A 19,150-nucleotide genomic window follows, 5' to 3' on the forward strand; every position below is an offset into this window, starting at 1 on the left:
ACAACAAGGAATCCTTGTCAACAATGGACAGCTTACCAGGAATGATAAAGATCTGAGCCCTTGTTATTTTAATATTCAAATTCTAAATTAAATTTGGCTCCCATAGCGCGCGACAGGGTTCATTTAGTGCCGTGAGCGTCTCCATCAGCACAGAAGGGAGAGACGTCCGAGCAGAGTGAAGCTGAGGAGAGCAGGAGGCAGCAGAGGTGAGTTCACATTGTGTCATGTCAAATATATTCATTCTGAATTTAATAATTTTATTTAGTTGTGTGATGTTGGGTATTGAACATAAACTCACTAACAACAGCAGAGAACAATATTCAGTCATTAATGAAACTTACTATTTCATGTTCTGTGTTTGAACCAGAGAGGTGTTTTCAATTAATCAGCGAATATAACTTGTTGTCAGCTGTTTTCATTGCAACTGTAATTTACTGTAAAAACATACGGAGCCTGAAGTGTGGCAGTTAAATGATTTTAAATATAAAACTGTTTAAATGTGATAAATCAATAAAAAAAGTAATCTATTTTAAAAAGCTTTTGCAAAATAAATTAAACAAAATGGTGAATATAACTCAAAGTGATGAAAACAACAAGAGATGATTAAATTTGCTGATTAAACATGATGTTAACATGGATAATAGGAACAGCCAGAGCTACAAATATAACATACAAGCCATTATATTTTATAATCTAAAGAAACATTGCCATTGTTATTTGTATATTCTGTGGTTCTGTTGCTCTGTTCTGTATATGAGACATCTATCACTTATCTTTCTCTCCCTGAGGTCTCATCCGATTTGACTTCCTATAAAAAGTTTTTATTCATGTCTTTATCTCCTGACCTGAATCGAGGGTCTGAGGACAAAGGCTGTCATACGCTTTAAAAACAAATGTTAAGCCCTTGGACCTGCAGTTTAAGTGTTTATTCTCACTGAAAAGCTATTTAAGGCTCTTATTTCACTCTCTCTTCATATTTTCTCTTTAAACCTTTCGAAGTTGAGTAAAAAACAAAATTCAGACAGGTTCCATTCATCAGAAGAGACACTGCAGAGAACGGTTTCAAAGTTAGACAAAGATAATTAACAGTGCACCACCGATACGTCCAAGTGTCTGAGCACCGAGTTTCATGTGGATGTAGGAGGTGTGTCCTCACTACTTGTGATTTTGCAACTCTTACTCCATCACTGCAGTGTTTTCTCTGGTTTTACGTCAGTGTTCCCTCTTCACATGTCAACATGTCTGGAGCCATTGTGACAGGAGGAGAACACAAGTGGTACAAAAAGGATGATATGGAGAAGTTTAATTTCTTCTGCTCTAAGTTTTGAAGCCTTTCTGTTTTCTGGTGGTGGATTTCTCTTGAGCAAGCTGACGTTGTGTGTTCTCTGGATTTATTCAGCTTGAGACAAAGTTAGTTACAAAGTGCTGCGGGATTGCTGAAAATGTTTATGTGAAAATCTGAAGTTATGATATAAAAAAGCTTTGCTGTTTCTAAAAAGTGAATGACTCTCTTGATGGTTGGATGCTGAACATGACAGCCAACAACAAGCAGAGATCGTTTGTTTTTCCTTCATGTTTATTTTTCTCTCAAAGTGTGGACCTTTTAGCATCATTATATAATTTTTATCATCAGTAAAATATATCAAAGTTATGTTTTTACTTCCATTTGTGTGGTATAATCACTGTTGAATATGTTATCTTTAATTGCTAAAAGTTCAGTTAAGATCTGGTAGATGATTATATTAACATGTAAAATCATATTTCTGTCTCAATCTCATTTTCGCGTAAACATTTAATTTGCTTCATTTATTCTAAATAAAGTGTTAAACTGTGGAAAGGTCGTCTTTTTTCACACTGAAACTGTTGTTTTGTCCATGTGAGCCACTACTGCAGAGACCTGGCTTCACTTCCTGACAGTTATGTGTCTCCCTCTGCAGGCTACATGTAGAACAGTGGAGGAGAAAGTACTCAGATACTTTACTAAGTAAAAGTTCCACTAAAACTTATAGAAATAATAATAAAAAATACTGCATTACAAGTCCTGCATTCCAATTCAACTTTTGGACAGTGGTATTACCAGACAAATACACTTGCAGTAGCAAAAGTAAAAGGTCCACATGCTGTAGGAAAACATTTATATATATTTTTAATTTGGCATTCCACAACTGGTTCTCTGATGTTTTGACATTTTACCTGTCACTTTGGGTTTAATTTCATAATATATGTATAATCACATTTACATAAAATATAATAGCCTATATGTTTTTGTTATTGCAGTTTTTGTTTGTTTTATGTGAACGAATAATTGCTTGTTCTGATGTTAAATAAAAGGTGGTGGTTCTGTGACATTTGTCAATGTTCAACATTTCCATAATTCTTATAGAAAACCATTACAGTAGAACTCAACAAAGAGCAATGATAAAAAAAAAATACATTGAAAAAATCCCATGTTTAACTCGAGATAAAAGTGATTTTTCCAGATTCCATAGGTCTCATTCTTAAAGGTGCACTTTGTAGTTTTGGCTCATGTTTTTATGTGTCAACCTGTACAGTCGAATTTGTTGCACAACTCTATGATTTATGAAAAGATAAAGTTAAAGTGCCTCATCAAAGCAGTTCTTAATCCTTCCAATTAAGTGATCAGGCAGGTTTGACTGGCATATGATCATCATGGTTGGCGTGAGCTGTTTGTTTCCTTATAAACCAGTCTCCACTTATCATACCAATGAGCTTTTTTTTAGTCTACATCCTCATTCCATCTTGACACGACTTTTTTTCCCTTTATCTTATATAACTCATTCCTTTCGACCGCAGACATGATATCAAAGATGTCCTGCTCACTGGTTTCCTTGTTCATAAAAACCTCAGTCATGACTTTCAGTGTAACATTTACATTGTAATTTTGAGACTAGACGCTCTTTTGTATCATGAGATGAGATTTAGCCATTATAGGCCTACCCTGTACCACAGTCTGTGTGTACACTCCTTCCACACAAGTAAATGACTGTTATTCATACGCCTAGACGTAAACAAAAACATTTTATTCTGTGTAATGCGCTGCAATTTTATGTTTTACAATTTCTTGTTACAGTGTCAAACTTTAAATCACTGATTTACTTCACCCAAGGAGAGTTATTTTTAGTTACTATACTATTAAATTACCTGACCATTGGCAATGCAAGTGTACCAAGCAAAAGCTCATCTTTTTAAAATATTTAGCTAAAGGCAATCTAATCAAGCAAGCTAACGTTGGATAGCTTGTGAAGCTGAGCTAAACCTATTTGCTAACCGTCCATAGATGCTAACATTGCATTACATTACATCATAACAGACTGACTGTCCTATCCGGGGTGTGTCTGTGTGTGTGCGTGTGTGTGTGTTTGTGTGTTTAGGTGCATGATGAAGTTTGAAGTTGTCGATCCAGCATCCTTCATTTTGATTCTGCAGATCTTGCATTATGCAAGTCTTTCTTTTTAGGCCTTGTGTGAAGCCAAAGGTGATGGCAAATGGCACAACAGTTACCGGTGTGTTGAGAGGAACACTTCAGGTACATGTTAAAGTTATAGATTACCATATAAGCTTAATATTTAAATGACTGTTCCTGTCGGAGTCTGTCCCTCAGTTTTACTTTGCCAGTCAAACACTTTAACAAGTGTTGGCTGTTAGGGGTTTGTGTTGCTGCTTTTCTTTTATCATAACAGTGGAATGATTTTGAATTTTTTTTTTTAAATGACCTGTTTCTGTTGGTAGGAATCAAAACCAGACTGGGGTCAGCTGAGGGACAACTTGATGAACCAAATACACTCCAAAAAGCACTGAACAGGCTTACAGCAGACGGTAAGGGCAGAGAAAGGATATCTACTCAACATTCCCAGATGCTTTAATGTACACACATAAACTCTAAAATTAACCATAATGATTTTCTTTACCTTCTTTACCTAATGCAAAGGTGGCATTTTCTGCTACTATACTCAAATCTGACAATGAGAGTTGTCACAAATATTGGCAAAGCTTACAACTCTAAAACAGGTATGTTTATACATACTGACCCTTCAGAAAACAGAGACAAATCTAAAAAAAACACTACCTTTTCCTTGTTTACCTTTTTTGCAGGCATCTTAACTGCTCCACGGAAAGGGGTTTACCACTTTTCATTCAAGACTTTTGGCTTGGTGTGTGTTTTTAGCTGCCTGAAAAACAGTTTGAAGTTGTTGATCGAGCATCCTTTATTTTGAATTTGCAAATCTTGCATTATGCAAGTAATTTTTTTTGGGGCCTTGTGTGAAGCCAAAGGTGATGGCAAATGGCACAGCAGTTGCCGGCGTGTTGCTATGGTGTTATATTGAGCTGTGTCATCCTCATCTGTGCCTGTGCACTTCTGGACCAGGTATGAAGGTCAGCTTGCATCTTAGATCTTGAGCTCGAGTCGAGACTCAAGTCTTTGTGTAGCGCAAACTCGAGTCCCCATCTCTGGCATGAGGTAGGACCTGAGAATGCATCCACAGATGACAGATGGAGTAACATGAGAAAGAGGGGTTAGGGTTAGATGCAAAACAAGATATCAGTTGCCTTTTAAAACTTTGACAGTCACTTGTCAGAAGGGTAAGTATACACTTGACAGGAAAATTTTCCCTTTGTCTACTGATAATCAGAGTGACAAGGGAGATTCCCTAAACAACATTTCATGCGAGAAACCTCTGTCTGCATCCGTGTTGTGACGAATGAGCTGCCCCGTGTGAGATAAATAGAGCTGCTCAGCCAGTTCTTGCACAGTAGCTCTAATTTTGCAGATGGGTGTTGAAGCTAAAAACCTATGCTATCTGTAAAAATGGTTGCCAAGACGGTTTTCCTTCTTGCTTTGTTAGGAGTTGCATCCTCCAAACTCCCGCATCATCGGACATGTGACCCAGAACCAAGAAGGGACAGACCAACTCTCTGCTCAAATTACAAAAACATATTATACCTTGATGATCACCAGGCAAAAACTGAAAAGAAACAAAGGACGCTGGAACAAAGAATTAGTGCACTGGAAGGTAAGACCAAGAAGATTACACGGCTGGAAACCTTAGTTACTGACCTTTCAAGTGCACTAAGTGATGTTGAAAGGATGAAGACACAGACCGAGACAGAATTCCAAAACACAAAGACACAGCTAAAGAAACACAAAGTGGACATCGCCAGCCTGAAGAGTGAAGTTCGAGATCTGGTCAAACACAGGGAAAGAGTGGGGGGAAACTTCAGTGAGATTGAAAGGAAGCTTGATGCTACTGAGAAGCAGTTGAGGGACAAAACCGCCAAGCTTGAAAATCTGGAGACTGAAACTGAAGGTGCATTCAATGACACACAGAGACTCCTGAGTCTCTATAAGAATGAACTTTCCAACCTAACCATGACGGCCCAGAAGCTTGAAGTCAAAGTTGAAGCCAGACTGAATTCCACGAAGACGGAACTTGCTGCCAAACTGAAGAAAGTACAAAACAAAAATGAAGGTAATTTCAAAATCAGTATTAATCTAATCTTATAATGTCCGTGTTGACTTCTACCAACGTGTGTATGATAACAACATGCATTGATTTTCATTTTTTCTTTTTTCTTTTTCATGTATGTGACCTGCTAATCTAAACATAAACTTTGATGGTGCTCTGACTTTATTTTTGTTTCCAAGCTTTCAGCACAAAACTGAATGAACAAAGAGCTAAAGTTGATGAATTTAAGGAGGAAACTGACAGAAAGTTGAGGAGTATTGACACACAGCTGAAAACACAAAAAACTACAGTGGACAAGCAGAAGGCTGACATCGACTCCCTGAAGAGCAACACTGCAGGTACATGTTAAAGGTATAGCTTACCATATAAGCTTAATATTTTAATGATTGTTCCTGTTGGACTCTGTCCAACAGTTCATACTTTGCCAGTCAAACACTTTAATAAGTGTTGGCTGTTAGGGGGTCTGTGTTGCTGCTTTTCATTCATCATAATGAAAAGCTAAGTGTTTCATCATTAAGCTGATAACAAACACTGGTTGGACAAAATGGAGTATCTAGAAAATCAGTCTAGAAGAAACAACATTGTCATTGATGGTATCCCAGAATCACCTGACGAAAGCTGGGCTGACTCTGAAAATAAATGTAGAGGAATTTTAAGTGAAAAAATGAAAATCGACCAAAAACGTATTGAAATAGAAAGAGCACACCGTATTGGAAGGCCATCAAATGATGTCGAGGGCAAAAGGCCAAGATCCATGATAGTGAAGTTATGTAGGTACAAAGATAGGCAAGTAATCCTCTCAAAAGCAAACCATCTAAAAGGTACTAACATCTATGTGAATGAAGACTTCACGGATGCTGTGCGCCAAAAACGCAAAGAACTGCTACCTGAGATGAGAGCTGCAAGAGCAAGAGGAGAATGGGCCTATCTTAAATATGACAGACTCATTGTACAGCCCAGGAGAGAAAAGCCAAATAATTAGTGGTAGTAATACGTCACCCAAGGTTTTTGTAAACCATGTATCCACCTGTTTTAAATAATTTATGGCTAAACAAGCCCAGTGTTCATATGATGAAAGGGGAAATAACTCAAATTATGCCCTGGCTAATGTCCTAACTAATCATGATCTTAATTTACAGCAGCTTCAAAATGATGATAAGGTCTACAATGATTTATTTAATCCTGATTCATTTTTGCCTTTAAATAATGTATCCATAAATGCTGATTCGTATGATACAGCTTATTGCTCATCTTCATGTGATTATTTCTCGGAAAAACATTTTAATTCTTTTATTTCAACCTACAGAGAATCCAACATCTTTTCTACTCTACATCTGAATATAAGAAGTCTCCCTAAAAATTATGACAATTTCTATCATTATCTTTCATCATTAAATCACGTCTTCTCAATTATTGCATTAACTGAAACATGGCTCACAGAGGATATTAACACCCTATTTGAAATTGCTGGCTATTCAGCCACACACAGATGTAGAGGAAGTAGAGGTGGTGGAGTTTCTCTATATGTTCGTAAGGGTCTTGATTTTAAACAAAGAACTGATCTTGAAGTGAAGTTTCAAGACTGCAACAGTGAAGCTGTTTTTCTAGAGGTTCAAACTGTTGTCCTGAAAGAGAAAAAAAAAGTGATTATAGGTTGTATATATCGTCCTCCAAATACCAACATCAACGAGTTCAAAGAAGGTCTGCTAGAGGTATTGGAACATGTTGACAAGGAGAATAAACCTTGTTATTTACTAGGTGATTTTAATATCAACCTTTTGAATGAGGAAATCAAACAACACATTGATGATTTTATGAACTTACTGTCCTCCAATTATTTCTACCCTTTAATTAACAAGCCCACAAGAATAACTAGTAAATCCTCTACACTGATTGATAACATTTTTACTAATGCATTTTCTAATGTTACTAAATCTGGTATTCTTTATACAGATATCTCAGATCATATGCCGGTTTTTCAGCTTTCTGTCTTGTGTGGTAAATCAAATATGTCTGAACCAAAGAAGATTCCATCTCGCAGGTTCAATGAAAAGAATATCAACACCTTCAGAGAAATGTTGGCAAAATTGTCATGGGAAGCTGTATATGAGGCTCTGAATGTAAATATAGCTTATGATTATTTTTTTACTAAGTTTTATTCTGTTTTTGACCAATGTTTTCCTCATATAAATAACAGTAAAAAAAACACTGCAGGCATGAACAAACCATGGTTTACTACTGACCTTAGAAAATCTGCCTTGAAGAAAAATAAATTGTATAAAAAATACATACAAAGTCCTACTCCTCTAAACTATGCTGCATACAAATCATTTAGGAATAAGTACAATCATTTTCTTAGAAATGCTAAACGGGAGTATTATAGTGACCAATTTAGAAGTTCTACAAATAACATTAGATCTACATGGGACAATCTGAAAGAATTGCTCAATATGAAACATGCATCTTCTCCATCCCCAGCTGAATTCCAGGATGGTGAAGTAAAGATAACAGAGCCACCACAAATTGCAAATAAATTTAATGACTTTTTTGTGAATGTGGGACCATGTCTTGCAAAACATATTGGTGACACTATTGGTTCTCCCACTGATTTCATAAGTAAAGAGTATGTTTCCATAAATGTTTTTGAGCCTGTAAAGACCACGGAAGTACTTGATATTATTATGAGTCTCAAAAACACCTCTGCTGGCCATGACGAGATTCCTGCCTCATTGATCAAAAAGGTAGCCTCTCTAATCATTGATCCCCTAACATTAATTTTTTCCATGTCCCTTGAATCAGGTATTATCCCTCAAGCCTTCAAAATTGCCAAGGTTATTCCGCTCTTTAAATCAGATGATCCAACTGTATTCTCTAACTATCGTCCCATATCAATATTGCCTTGTTTTTCTAAAATTCTTGAAAAGTTGGTATACAGCAGAATTATGAAACATTTAACTACTAATGATATTTTGTTTGAACATCAGTTTGGGTTTAGGAAAACCTATTCTACGTATATGGCTCTTTTGTTCCTCAGAGAAAAAATCACTGCTGCACTGGAAAAAAATGAATACACTTTAGGCATTTTCTTAGATTTATCAAAGGCTTTTGATATGGTAAATTACGAAATTTTGTTATCAAAAATATCATGCTATGGTTTTAGAAAACATGTTTTACAATGGATTGCAAATTACCTACACAATAGAGAGCAATTTGTTGTCTTCAATGGTGTCCAATCACAGCGGGCTGTACTAAAGTGTGGTGTCCCACAAGGGTCCATATTGGGACCCCTGTTGTTTTTGATATATGTTAATGATCTTGTAAATGCATCAAGTTTATTGTCGCCTATTGTTTTCGCTGATGATACAAACCTCCTTGTCACTGACAAGAATTTTGATTCCCTTATTGCTAAAGCTAATACTGGACTTTTCCATTTTTCTTACTGGTTTAAGTTAAATAAGTTATCATTGAATGTCAAAAAGTCAAACTTCATTATTTTCAGAAATAAAAACAAGAATTACAATGCAGATAAAGCTAAAATCTATATCAATGATAGTGTACTTGCGCAAGTTTCATCAGCGAAGTTCTTGGGCATCTACATTGATGAAAAACTTTGCTTTAAGAATCATTGTGAATTTGTTTGTAAAAAGGTTTCAAAATCTTTAGGCATTATAAAAAGGGTAAAACAGCATTTGAAAAAAAGTACACTTCTAACCTTGTATTACAGTTTAATCTATTCTCATATCTCATACTGCAATATAATTTGGGCCAGCACCTACTCTTCTTATTTACAAGCAATTCATAGATGTCAGAAATCCTTTGTAAGAATTGCCACCAACTCTTCTTATCTAGCCCCAACAAAACCACTATTTAAACAATTACAACTTCTTACAATTTATGAGGTGAACAAGTACCAAACAGGGGTTCTTATGTATAAAGTAATCTGCCTTCCTGCATCTCTACCTAATTTTTTTCCAAGCTATTTTGAGTTTAACTCACATTATCATACACATTCTACAAGAAGAAAGAATGATTTACATATTCCTTTCTGTAGGACTTCTGTTGCTAAATTCTCATTTGTCTATCAAGGTGCAGTGTTGTGGAATGATATAAAACATTTTTTAGAATCTAGTTTCTCTATAAATACATTTAAAACCAAGTTCAAACAATACCTACAGACCTAGTCACATCTTTACATCATTGGGTTTTAATTGAAATGAATCTGCAATTTTATGGATATTTTCTGTTTGTTGTTTATTGTGTTTTTTTGTTTTTGTTTTTTTTGTTTGTTTGTTTTCCCCTTTTTTCTTTTTCTTTTTCTTTTCTTTTCTTTTTCTATTGATTGATCTGTTTTAGAGATTTTGTATTGAGGGGGAGGATCTTATATAAGCCCTTTGGGTTTCTTTTCCTCTCCTGCACAATTGTTTGTCTTTGTATTATTAAACAGAATTCTTGTTTTATCATTGTGCATATAAATAAATAAATAAAATAAATAACAGTGGAATGATTTTGACAAATGTACCTTTTTTATAATGACCCGTTTCTGTTGGTAGGAATCAAAACCAGACTGGGGTCAGCTGAGGGAAAACTTGCTGAACAAAATACACTCAAAAAAGCACTGAACAGGCTTACAGCAGACGGTAAGGGCAGAGAAAGGATATCTACTCGTCATTCCCAGATGCTTTAATGTACACACATAAACTCTAAAATTAACCACAATGTTTTTCTTTAACTTCTTTAGCTCATGCCAAGGTGGCATTTTCTGCTACTATACTCAAATCTGATGATGTGTTCACTGGACCTGGCAGCAGTCACAGAAAAACTCTGATCTTCAACAGAGTTTTGACAAATATTGGCAAAGCTTATAACTCTAAAACAGGTATGTTCTACATACTGACCCTTCAGAAAACTGACCGATGACGGAGACAAATAAAAAAAAAAAAAAAAAAAAACCCTTATTTACCTCTTTTGCAGGCATCTTCACTGCTCCACGGAAAGGGGTGTACCACTTTTCATTCATGACTTTTGGCTACAGCACCTACACTTCGGGAGCCATCCTGGTGAAGAACGGCCATTACCAAGTGAGCACATGGGAATTCAAAGGACCAGACTCAAGCGACACCACCAGCAACACTGTCATTCTGGAGCTGAATGTCGGAGAGTGTGTCAGCATCATCCTGTGGCAAGGTGGAAAAGTACATTCAAGCGTCTTCAGTGGGTTCCTTGTTTTCCCAACATCGTAGAATTTGGGGAGATGCTTTTAATTCAGGACACATTCTTTTTGTCTTGTTTACTTACTCATCTTATCAATGTTTCATGAAGTGTAAACAATCCTAAGAATGAGTTAACTTCTTAAGATACATTGTTGAAATAATCAGAATTATCACAGACATAGCATAGAAACTGTTAATGCTCTCCCTGAAGAAAAAAGGCTGTTCGTTACATGATTTAAGTGAAATTCATTTTAATGTACTATTTCTCATTATATGATGATTAAAAGGCTATTCTTTAGGGTGGTTGATGATTTATTTGTGTTTTAGACAGGGTGAGATAACTGACCATAAAGTAATCTCAAATGATGCTTTTTTAAATAAATGTCTTTAAACCACTACATTTGTATTTTGGGGATTTGTACTTGGATGTACATTGGACTATTAAACAACAACAAATAATCAGAAATATATACTGTATATTAAAAAAACTGAGCAATAAACTTACAAAGTCAAAACAATTTGTAAGGTTTATTTTTGTTGTAACAGGAAGTCAATCGATTATATTGAACTTATATTTCCATAAACATTAGTAAACATTTAAATGTGTCACACTGCAATAAGAAAAAGACATGCAGAGCTTCACTGAAATAGCATACTACTGATAAATGATTTCAAAGTAATTTAATTTTTAATATATAGTTACTAGCATTTGGTGAGTAATTTTGATCTTACTCTTTAGTGTCTGGAATTTATAAAGACAAACAGTACAAAAATATATATAGTTTAAAACACATCTCTGACTTGTAGCTAAACTACACGTGCTAATTGTAAATCAAATGTTATAAAAATATCATATTGATCAGTCAGTTTTTAAAGTCTTAAGTGTTGGGGCAACTGGAGCAGACAGGCCCGTATGTCAGTAACAGCCCCAGGCAGTCTGCCCATGTTTTCCCATCGCTGTGTGCTAGGATCGAAACGGTGGACCAGCCCAGACTCGCTGTAATCTTCCTGGCAGTATCCCCCCAGTACATAGAACTTTCCCTCCAGGACAGCTGAGGCTGCACCCACATGAGGCACAGACAATGGTGTGAAAGCAGTCCAGGCATCGGCCACAGGATCATACGCCTCACAGGTTTGTTGGTCAGTGTAAAACTTCCTCAGGTTACACACACCTCCAGCGACGTAAAGACAGCCACGCAGGTGCTCCATGCAGTGCTGGGCTCGGTCATGGGTCATGTCTGCCAGGTAGGTGGTTCCTCTCTCTGGATGGTACAGGAACAAGGAAACCAGACACTCATATTTACAGTTGAAACCACCAGAGATGAAGATTCCTCCATCTGTGACAGTGACAGCATATCCACTCAGAGCCTGGTCCAGGGACTGGATGAAACTGAGAAAAATGAAACAATGCATCAGACAGGAATGTAGTGAAGGGATAAAAAAAAGTGCTATCTCATGCTGACACTGTGCAAATGAATGAATAGTCTGGAATAAGCATTAGGATGTAGTACACAGTTAGAGGTTTTCTGGGCACGTCCAACTGGGATAGGGCCTTGGGATAGACCTAGAACCTGCTGGAGTGATTACATATCTCATCTGGCCTGGGAATGCCTCATGATTGCCCAGGAGCAGCTGGAAAGTGCTTTTGAGGATAGGGGTGTCTGGAAATACCCCGTTTAGCCTGCTTCCACCACTACCAAACCCTGGATAATTACAAGTAAATAAATGGATGGATAGATGTTTTTTTTTTTTTTGTTCCTCCATCCAAACACTTCTGCAAAAAGGTGCATTATTATACATAACAGTGAGAAAAATACCACCCATCTTACCTCCACGAGTCAGTGTCTGGGTTGTACATCTCAACACTGTCTATGTTGGTGTTAATCTCCTTGTCTCCACCAATGGCATAAAGACGCTCCTTGTGTACCACCACTGAGAAGTTACTTCTAAACTCTTGCATGTCAGCCAGCCTCCTCCAGGTGTTCTGCGCAGGGTCAAAACTGGCAAGTGGGCAGTTAAGGTAAAGGCAAGATGTAAGAGGCGAGAGTTGTGCATCTTTACGACTATCTGGGTTATCGAAAGTGAGAAGAGATATTTGTGCACTTACCTGTAGGCAGATTTCATTATGTCATCCTTGGTGTAGAAGTAGCATCCTCCAACCACATACAACTTTCCTCCCATTGCTGCTACCCCATGCCTGAACTTCGGCTTGTCTGGCATCTCACCCAATCTCCTCCACTCAATGTCCTTCACTAACCCTGTACCACTGCGTAAGGAGTTTGCAAACCACAGTTCCCTGCTTGCTATGCGCCAACCCGCATCTGGGTCCAGCTCGTCTCCCCCGACCAGAACCAGAGCATCTTTGGGATGTCGAACCCGGTAATGATCCTGAGATTTTGGAAGGCTGAAAGCAAATTCCTTGAGCGCTGAACCATAGAGTTCCACCTCATTGTTTCCAAAGCACTCCATGCGCAAATTAATGGCCCTGACCTCTCTGAACTCTCGAAAGGTCATGAGGGGGAACCGGACTGCAGTCATCAACATGCCAGCCTGCCCCAATCTTTCCTCAGGATCAGCCTCAACCCAGGAGGATACAGCTCGAAATACAGCCAACTCTGAGGGAACGCACAGACCATCACAGCGGAGGATGTCCAGAAGCTTCTCCGCTGGCAAGTCTTGAAACTTTGCGGTGGCTGACACCTCCCAAAAGTTCCTCAGTACGAAGTCATTAGCTTCCTCAAAGAGTTCTGACATCCCATAGGCTTCCGCAAAAGATGCGACATCCAAGCAAGAGCTTGCTTCCATTTCTTGTCTCAAGAAGTCAAGGCAAAGTGAGAGGGCAGTCTGGAACTGAAGCTGGAGAGCCGTGCAGGTGATCTCAAAAACACAGTCCCAGCTAAGCAGAAGGGAACCACTGTAAGAGCTGCTAATCAGAGCCTCTAACTCAGAAGCTAAAATGAAGGGAAGGGTGACACAGGTCTGATGGGATTCCCTCATGCCAGAGGTGAACATGCCACGGAAGTAGTCACTGCTCGCCGCCAGGATAACTCTGTGGACTGGAGACGGACAAAAAAACAGTTAAATTTTTGACTACTAACAAATAATCATCAACAAACACACAAAAATAAATGTGGTGTCTTGGAAATAAAGGTTGGACAAGATAGTCAACATTGCACTCATAGGAAAACATTATGTCTACTAACCATGGAATGATGCACCGTCCACATCCAGAATCACATCACACCCCACCCTGTCTGCCCACAGATGTTTAATGGACTGAAGAGTAATCTTCAGCTGTTCTTGAGAAGGGATCTTTAGCGCTTCCTTCTTAGGACTTCCAACTTCCTTTACTCTCTCCTCTTTGTTGCAGAGATCTAGTAATCTAGGGACCCCCAGGGCTTGAGCTGCAGCCTTAATCAAGGCCATGCTGTCTTTGTTTAAAGACAATACCGCTCCAGTGTAGGCGAACTCCACAACTGCCTGCAGCCCAACATGATCAACGTCAGGACCCAGAGTCACTGACCTCCTCCCGACTTTGACATCCTTTTCGTTGTTCGATCTTTTTCCACTTTCATCCTTCAGTGTCTCTTGAATGAAGGAGCTGACAGCAGCTAGGACAGGAGAGTGTACATGAAAACTGCTCTCATTATCAGTGGTCAGAGTCATGTCTGTGAGAAGAGATGAATCCAAGAATTCCCTCAAGGCCGAGAACACTTCTTCAGGGTAGGTTTCACTGCAGTATGTGTGGACAAGTCCTTCATCTCCAAACGCCTCCTCGCTTATTTGCTCCCTGAATTCCTCCTGACTTTTACCTCTCACCCTGACCTCTGACCCCTCTTTCTTACCCCTTGCACTCATCAACCCCATCCTGGAGTCATTGTAAGCCACAATGCTCTTCAGCTCGCGGTTGTCCTGTTCTATTCCTTCTTCTCCGCCGTCTTCTATCACTCTTCTACGCCTCTCCTTCTCTCGCCTCCAGCGCTCTTCCCATTCCAATGGCAGGTAACGCCTGGTGAACTCCATGACAGCGGCTAGGCTTAACCTCACAGTCTTTTCTTGATAAATGTATTAGTTTTTAATCATATTTCCTTCATCTGTCTCCACTAATCTTTCTTTACCCCTTAAATCCTCTCTCTCTCTCTCTCAGACTTCTCTTCACTGCATAAACATGAAGCTATTCTTGGCTACTGGGTCAAAGAGATTTGGTTACAGCTGGATCATGGTTCACACACAGTGTTTATCAAGGAAGGTCAACTGTATAATCACCTTCATTTTCCTATGATCACGAGTTATATTTAATTCATTTTCTAGAGATCAAAAGTTAGGAAATAACAAATGTTCAAATGTTTTCCCAAGATAACAAGATAATTAATCATGAGAAAACAACTTTATGAGATTCAAAAGAGTGGCCCATTACAAGTGCATTGCTCTTCGGGTTTTTTTTGGTTTTTTTTGGCATTTCAAAGTAAACATTTGAACTTTTTATATACCCATTGATAATGAGTAATCTTTGACCCGACATTTACAGCCTGAACCAGTTTCTACACTTGCACACTTGTTAACTTAACACACTGATAAACAGTCAGCTCTCTGAAATATTGTAAAAGGCTATTCCCTTTTGTTTTCTTCTGATAAGGGATTTATTTTACCTTGTTATCTTAGGTAAATAACTTTTTTCCCATGATAATTATATATAAAAAAACAATGGTTATCACTGGAAAATGGTAATAAAACTTTCAACCCCTGACCATTTTGGAGGGCACAAAAAAAGCGTTTACAGTTTTTTTGTTTTGTTTTATAAAGTACTGCCTGGTAACTGATTCATTGTTTGATGCAGGTTATTTTACAGCATCAGTGCGAGGAGTCTTTGTAGTTCACCGTCACTTCCTTCTGGCAGTTTGTACAAAAATAGAAACCTGGTAGCGTCATGGTTGTTACATTAAGGTGGGACCCAAACACAGACACACACGGGAGGCAGAAATGGGGGGGGACAAACTAACAAGGGGATCAGGAACAGGGAACACACAGGAGAAACTGAAAAAGAGGAGATACACAAGGGCATAATTTCAAAATAAAAACACAACAAGACACAGAATCATGACAAAGTATGCATACTACTGGCATGCCACTGCTGCTCTGATAAACAGTCAGCTCTTGGAAATATTGTGAAAGGCAATTCCCTTTTGTTTACTTCTGAGAATGGATTTATTTTACCTTGTTATCTCAGGTAATAACATTTGTTTTTCCATGATAATGACATACCGTATTGACCCGCATATAGGACGACCCTGATTATAAGACGACCCCTCTTTTCAAGACTTCAGAAAAAGACTCTGATAACCAAAATTCGTTTCTCAATAACAAAGTCACATACCCTCCTGTCAATCTCTTGGAAGCGGCCGCTTAGAGGACCAGGATAAGCTTTTCTCTTACTGTTAGCGTTTTCAGACAATCTTTTTGGACCCGCCATCTTCGGACGTTACACTCCATAACTCCATATTTCTTAAAGTTATCTTAAAATCAGCATCATAGCTCCGCCTCAGATGTCTGTTAACTTGCCACACTTTTGATCCACTTTGCTCCGTAAAATCACCGCGTCTCTCCATTTTTCATCTCCTGTCACTTCTTCTCCGCTGTGATTGACAGATAACCGCAGCCACAGTGTCAGTGACGTCTCTACAATAAGCTGGCGCCCTCTGCTGTTGTGGTCGTGTAGCGACCCAGACAACTATCAGCATGTGTCAACTGTTAGACCCCGATTATAATACCACCCCACTTTTTCCACATAATTTTCATCCAAAAAAAACTCGTCCTATATTCGAGTCAATACGGTACTAAGATAATGGTTATCACTGGAAAATGGTAATAAAACTTTCAACCCATGATGGTTTTGGAGTGCACATGAAAACCATTTTTATAAAGTACTTTCTGGCAACAGATTCATTGTTGTTTGATGCAGGTAGTTTTTCAGCATCAGTGCAAGGAGACTTTGTATTTCACCTTCCTCTTGCAGTTTGTACAAAAATGGAAATCTGGTAGTGTCATGGCATGATGCAGATTTATAATCACTCTGGATCTGTCTTTCAAATGATAGCTGTTCAATTCCTTGTTATAAGGGATTAATTTATCTTGTTATCTTGGGATAGCAAAGCTGCTTTTCTCAAGATCTCGTGAAAACGATCTTAGCGCAGGTAAATAACATTGGTGCTTCCATGATAATTTCATAAATTACTTGTGATCTTGAGAAAAAAACAATCATTATCAATGGAAACAGTAATAAATGTTCAACCTTTGAACAATGTTGTGGAGGGGCACATAAAAAGCATAAAGATAGAATGACCCACGTGTACAGACATGTGCACCTTGACTTGCTTTGATCTTCTTGACTAACGCCTAAGTAATAAATCAATAAAACATCCCGAGCAAGAAACAACTGCCGAGAAGCAATAAGGAAAACAGGGTACAATTCAGCAGATCATCTTATGTTTTTGCCTGTTTTGGTTTGCCCCCTTGCCAACCCTGAAAACCTTGACTAACAATTATTAACCTGAACTTTCTTATAAATACATACCTCCTCACTGTCAGTCAACAGACCTTTCCACAAATCAGCCAAATCTAACAGAAAGATTCCTTCCAAGCTGAAGAATGGAGAACATCTCAGTACTGATGGTTGTGTGTTTGCTTGCGGGTCTATCTGAATGCCTGGCTGGAGAAAACGGCAATCAGACCCAAGTTACCGAGGTGACAAATGAGGATGTGGCGGAGACGTCGATAGAAAATGACGCTATCCATAATTTGAACCAAGGGTTTGAAGCACCAGCTGTTTTGGCATCTAACTCAACAGGAACCCAGAGCAGATGTGAGCCACCCATCTACACAGTGCTGAAGCAGCTTGGGGCTCTGGAAGAAAGGCTTTCTGCTACTGTGAGAGCTCTGGAGGAAACAAACAAGAAGCTAGAGGCCAGTGAGAAGAAGCTGTCTGCACTGAACAGCACAGTGACTGAACTTAGTGCAGAGGATAAAGGTAATTAAATATATTACACTTAACCATGGTTATGCAGAGTCATAGTTTGACATGCAAACTCCCTGTTTTGAGCTTAATTTGATTAGATTTGAGAAACCATTTCAGTCAGATTCTCTTGCCTCTGCCCAACACTGTCTCATATGAGCCAAGAAGGCAGACCGTTTATTTAAAACTGAATGCTGATAAAAAATGAATTGATTTCAATATGCACTATCCTGGCACTGATGCAGCTCTACAAATATACTAGTTTCTAAAGTTTTAAACGATTTGCCATTTTTTAAGAAGAAACAATATTCAGGTATGTTTTTATCCTTCAGGATGGCCTCGGGTTGCATTTTCTGCTGCATTACCAATAGATGGCACCATTGGTCCTGCAGATGTTCTTTACTCGCTGGTGTACAAAAATGTTCTGTCAAACATTGGAGGGCATTACAATGCACACACAGGTCAGTATTTTAGTACAACCTTTAGAAACTTTCTCCTTATTGTGTGATATGGTTAGAACTATTCTAAACGGTCTTTACTCATCTCGTTTTCTGCTACAGTGTCCTCTTTACAATCTCTCTCTATATTTTTTTTTAAATAAAGTACTGCCTGGTAACTGATTTATTGTTGTTGTTTGATGCAGGTTATTTTACAGCACCAGTGCGAGGAGTCTATTATTTCAGCTTCACCTCCTTCTGGTGGGGAGCAAATCCTGGAAGTTGTGGTGGAAGTTTGTACAAAAATGGAAATAAGATAGTGTCATGGTATGTTACCAATAGCAATCACGCTTCCTCTGGATCTAACAGCGCTGTATTGCAACTACAAGTTGGAGACAATGTTAATGTTCGTCTTTGGAATAATAGGAGGATCAGTGATAATACAAATAAGTACTCCTCATTCAGTGGATTCTTGCTCTTCCCTGTGTGAAGTGTATGAAAACATTGTGACTTCCAAACAGATCATACATCAATAATTGTTGAAAGATTACAAAGTGTGATGTGACTTTCTGGAGCTGTAATAACTGTACGAAAAATTTAATGTATTTTTTTTTTTTCTTACTTAACTGATCTATGTTGGAACCCAGTGGAAGTTAAGACTGTTTTATTAATATTGTTCTGTTTCAATATCATTTGTTCTTAAATGGTAGATATATCATGTTGAAATGTGTATAATTCAAGAATCATCTCATTTTTCAAATCATCACTTTATTTCCATTGTTAAGAAAGGTGCAATCAAAATGGTCAATAAAGCTGTACCCGTTGTAATGTTATTACTCTTCTGCCATGTATTTTTTTCTAATCAAAGACACATAAATTAACTGCACTGACACCCCACATTCTTCATTGGATTTCACTCAAAGCAATAGCAATCCTTCACCTTCACGATGTTTAGCAACACAATACTCCTCAAATAAAGTGAGACCACTTTTAATAAATGCGTTATAA

At 38.1% G+C, this 19,150-nt stretch overlaps 3 protein-coding genes across 3 annotated transcripts; 2 read left to right on the top strand and 1 right to left on the bottom strand.

Moving 5' to 3' along the window:
- Positions 1-4,799: 4,799 nt before the first annotated feature.
- LOC115589559 (myosin-11-like) lies at positions 4,800-11,170 on the top strand. The gene is made up of 5 exons (XM_030430515.1): positions 4,800-5,489; positions 5,666-5,824; positions 10,037-10,123; positions 10,225-10,362; positions 10,458-11,170. Exons 1-5 carry the CDS (start codon positions 4,814-4,816, stop codon positions 10,724-10,726), a joined length of 1,329 nt encoding a protein of 442 aa, XP_030286375.1. The 5' UTR covers positions 4,800-4,813; the 3' UTR covers positions 10,727-11,170.
- A 161-nt stretch (positions 11,171-11,331) lies between these two features.
- LOC115589535 (kelch-like protein 33) lies at positions 11,332-14,820 on the bottom strand. Its single transcript, XM_030430479.1, has 4 exons — positions 13,900-14,820; positions 12,804-13,752; positions 12,526-12,696; positions 11,332-12,086 (listed from the first exon to the last, which is right to left on the bottom strand). Exons 1-4 carry the CDS (start codon positions 14,717-14,719, stop codon positions 11,567-11,569), a joined length of 2,460 nt encoding a protein of 819 aa, XP_030286339.1. The 5' UTR covers positions 14,720-14,820; the 3' UTR covers positions 11,332-11,566.
- A 2,451-nt stretch (positions 14,821-17,271) lies between these two features.
- LOC115589583 (complement C1q-like protein 2) lies at positions 17,272-18,975 on the top strand. The gene is made up of 3 exons (XM_030430565.1): positions 17,272-17,720; positions 18,038-18,166; positions 18,349-18,975. The coding sequence occupies exons 1-3, from the start codon at positions 17,342-17,344 to the stop codon at positions 18,630-18,632; spliced, it is 792 nt and encodes a 263-aa protein (XP_030286425.1). The 5' UTR covers positions 17,272-17,341; the 3' UTR covers positions 18,633-18,975.
- The last annotated feature ends 175 nt before the right edge of the window (positions 18,976-19,150 follow it).

This window comes from Sparus aurata, chromosome 10, assembly GCF_900880675.1.
Source record: "Sparus aurata chromosome 10, fSpaAur1.1, whole genome shotgun sequence".
Taxonomy (NCBI): domain Eukaryota; kingdom Metazoa; phylum Chordata; class Actinopteri; order Spariformes; family Sparidae; genus Sparus; species Sparus aurata.

What these genes read in the sequence shown, in the direction of transcription:
- LOC115589559 (XM_030430515.1), top strand. Translation starts at nt 4,814, where the DNA reads ATGCTATCTGTAAAAATGGTTGCCAAGACGGTTTTCCTTCTTGCTTTG. An exon ending in GAACAGGCTTACAGCAGACG is followed by an intron (nt 10,124 to 10,224) that starts GTAAGGGCAGAG and finishes TAACTTCTTTAG; the next exon opens with CTCATGCCAAGGTGGCATTT. An exon ending in AGCTTATAACTCTAAAACAG is followed by an intron (nt 10,363 to 10,457) that starts GTATGTTCTACA and finishes CCTCTTTTGCAG; the next exon opens with GCATCTTCACTGCTCCACGG.
- LOC115589535 (XM_030430479.1), bottom strand. Translation starts at nt 14,719, where the DNA reads ATGGAGTTCACCAGGCGTTACCTGCCATTGGAATGGGAAGAGCGCTGG. An exon ending in ATAATGAAATCTGCCTACAG is followed by an intron (nt 12,697 to 12,803) that starts GTAAGTGCACAA and finishes CCCACTTGCCAG; the next exon opens with TTTTGACCCTGCGCAGAACA. An exon ending in CCAGACACTGACTCGTGGAG is followed by an intron (nt 12,087 to 12,525) that starts GTAAGATGGGTG and finishes CATTTTTCTCAG; the next exon opens with TTTCATCCAGTCCCTGGACC.
- LOC115589583 (XM_030430565.1), top strand. Translation starts at nt 17,342, where the DNA reads ATGGAGAACATCTCAGTACTGATGGTTGTGTGTTTGCTTGCGGGTCTA. An exon ending in ACTTAGTGCAGAGGATAAAG is followed by an intron (nt 17,721 to 18,037) that starts GTAATTAAATAT and finishes TTTATCCTTCAG; the next exon opens with GATGGCCTCGGGTTGCATTT. An exon ending in GCATTACAATGCACACACAG is followed by an intron (nt 18,167 to 18,348) that starts GTCAGTATTTTA and finishes TGTTTGATGCAG; the next exon opens with GTTATTTTACAGCACCAGTG.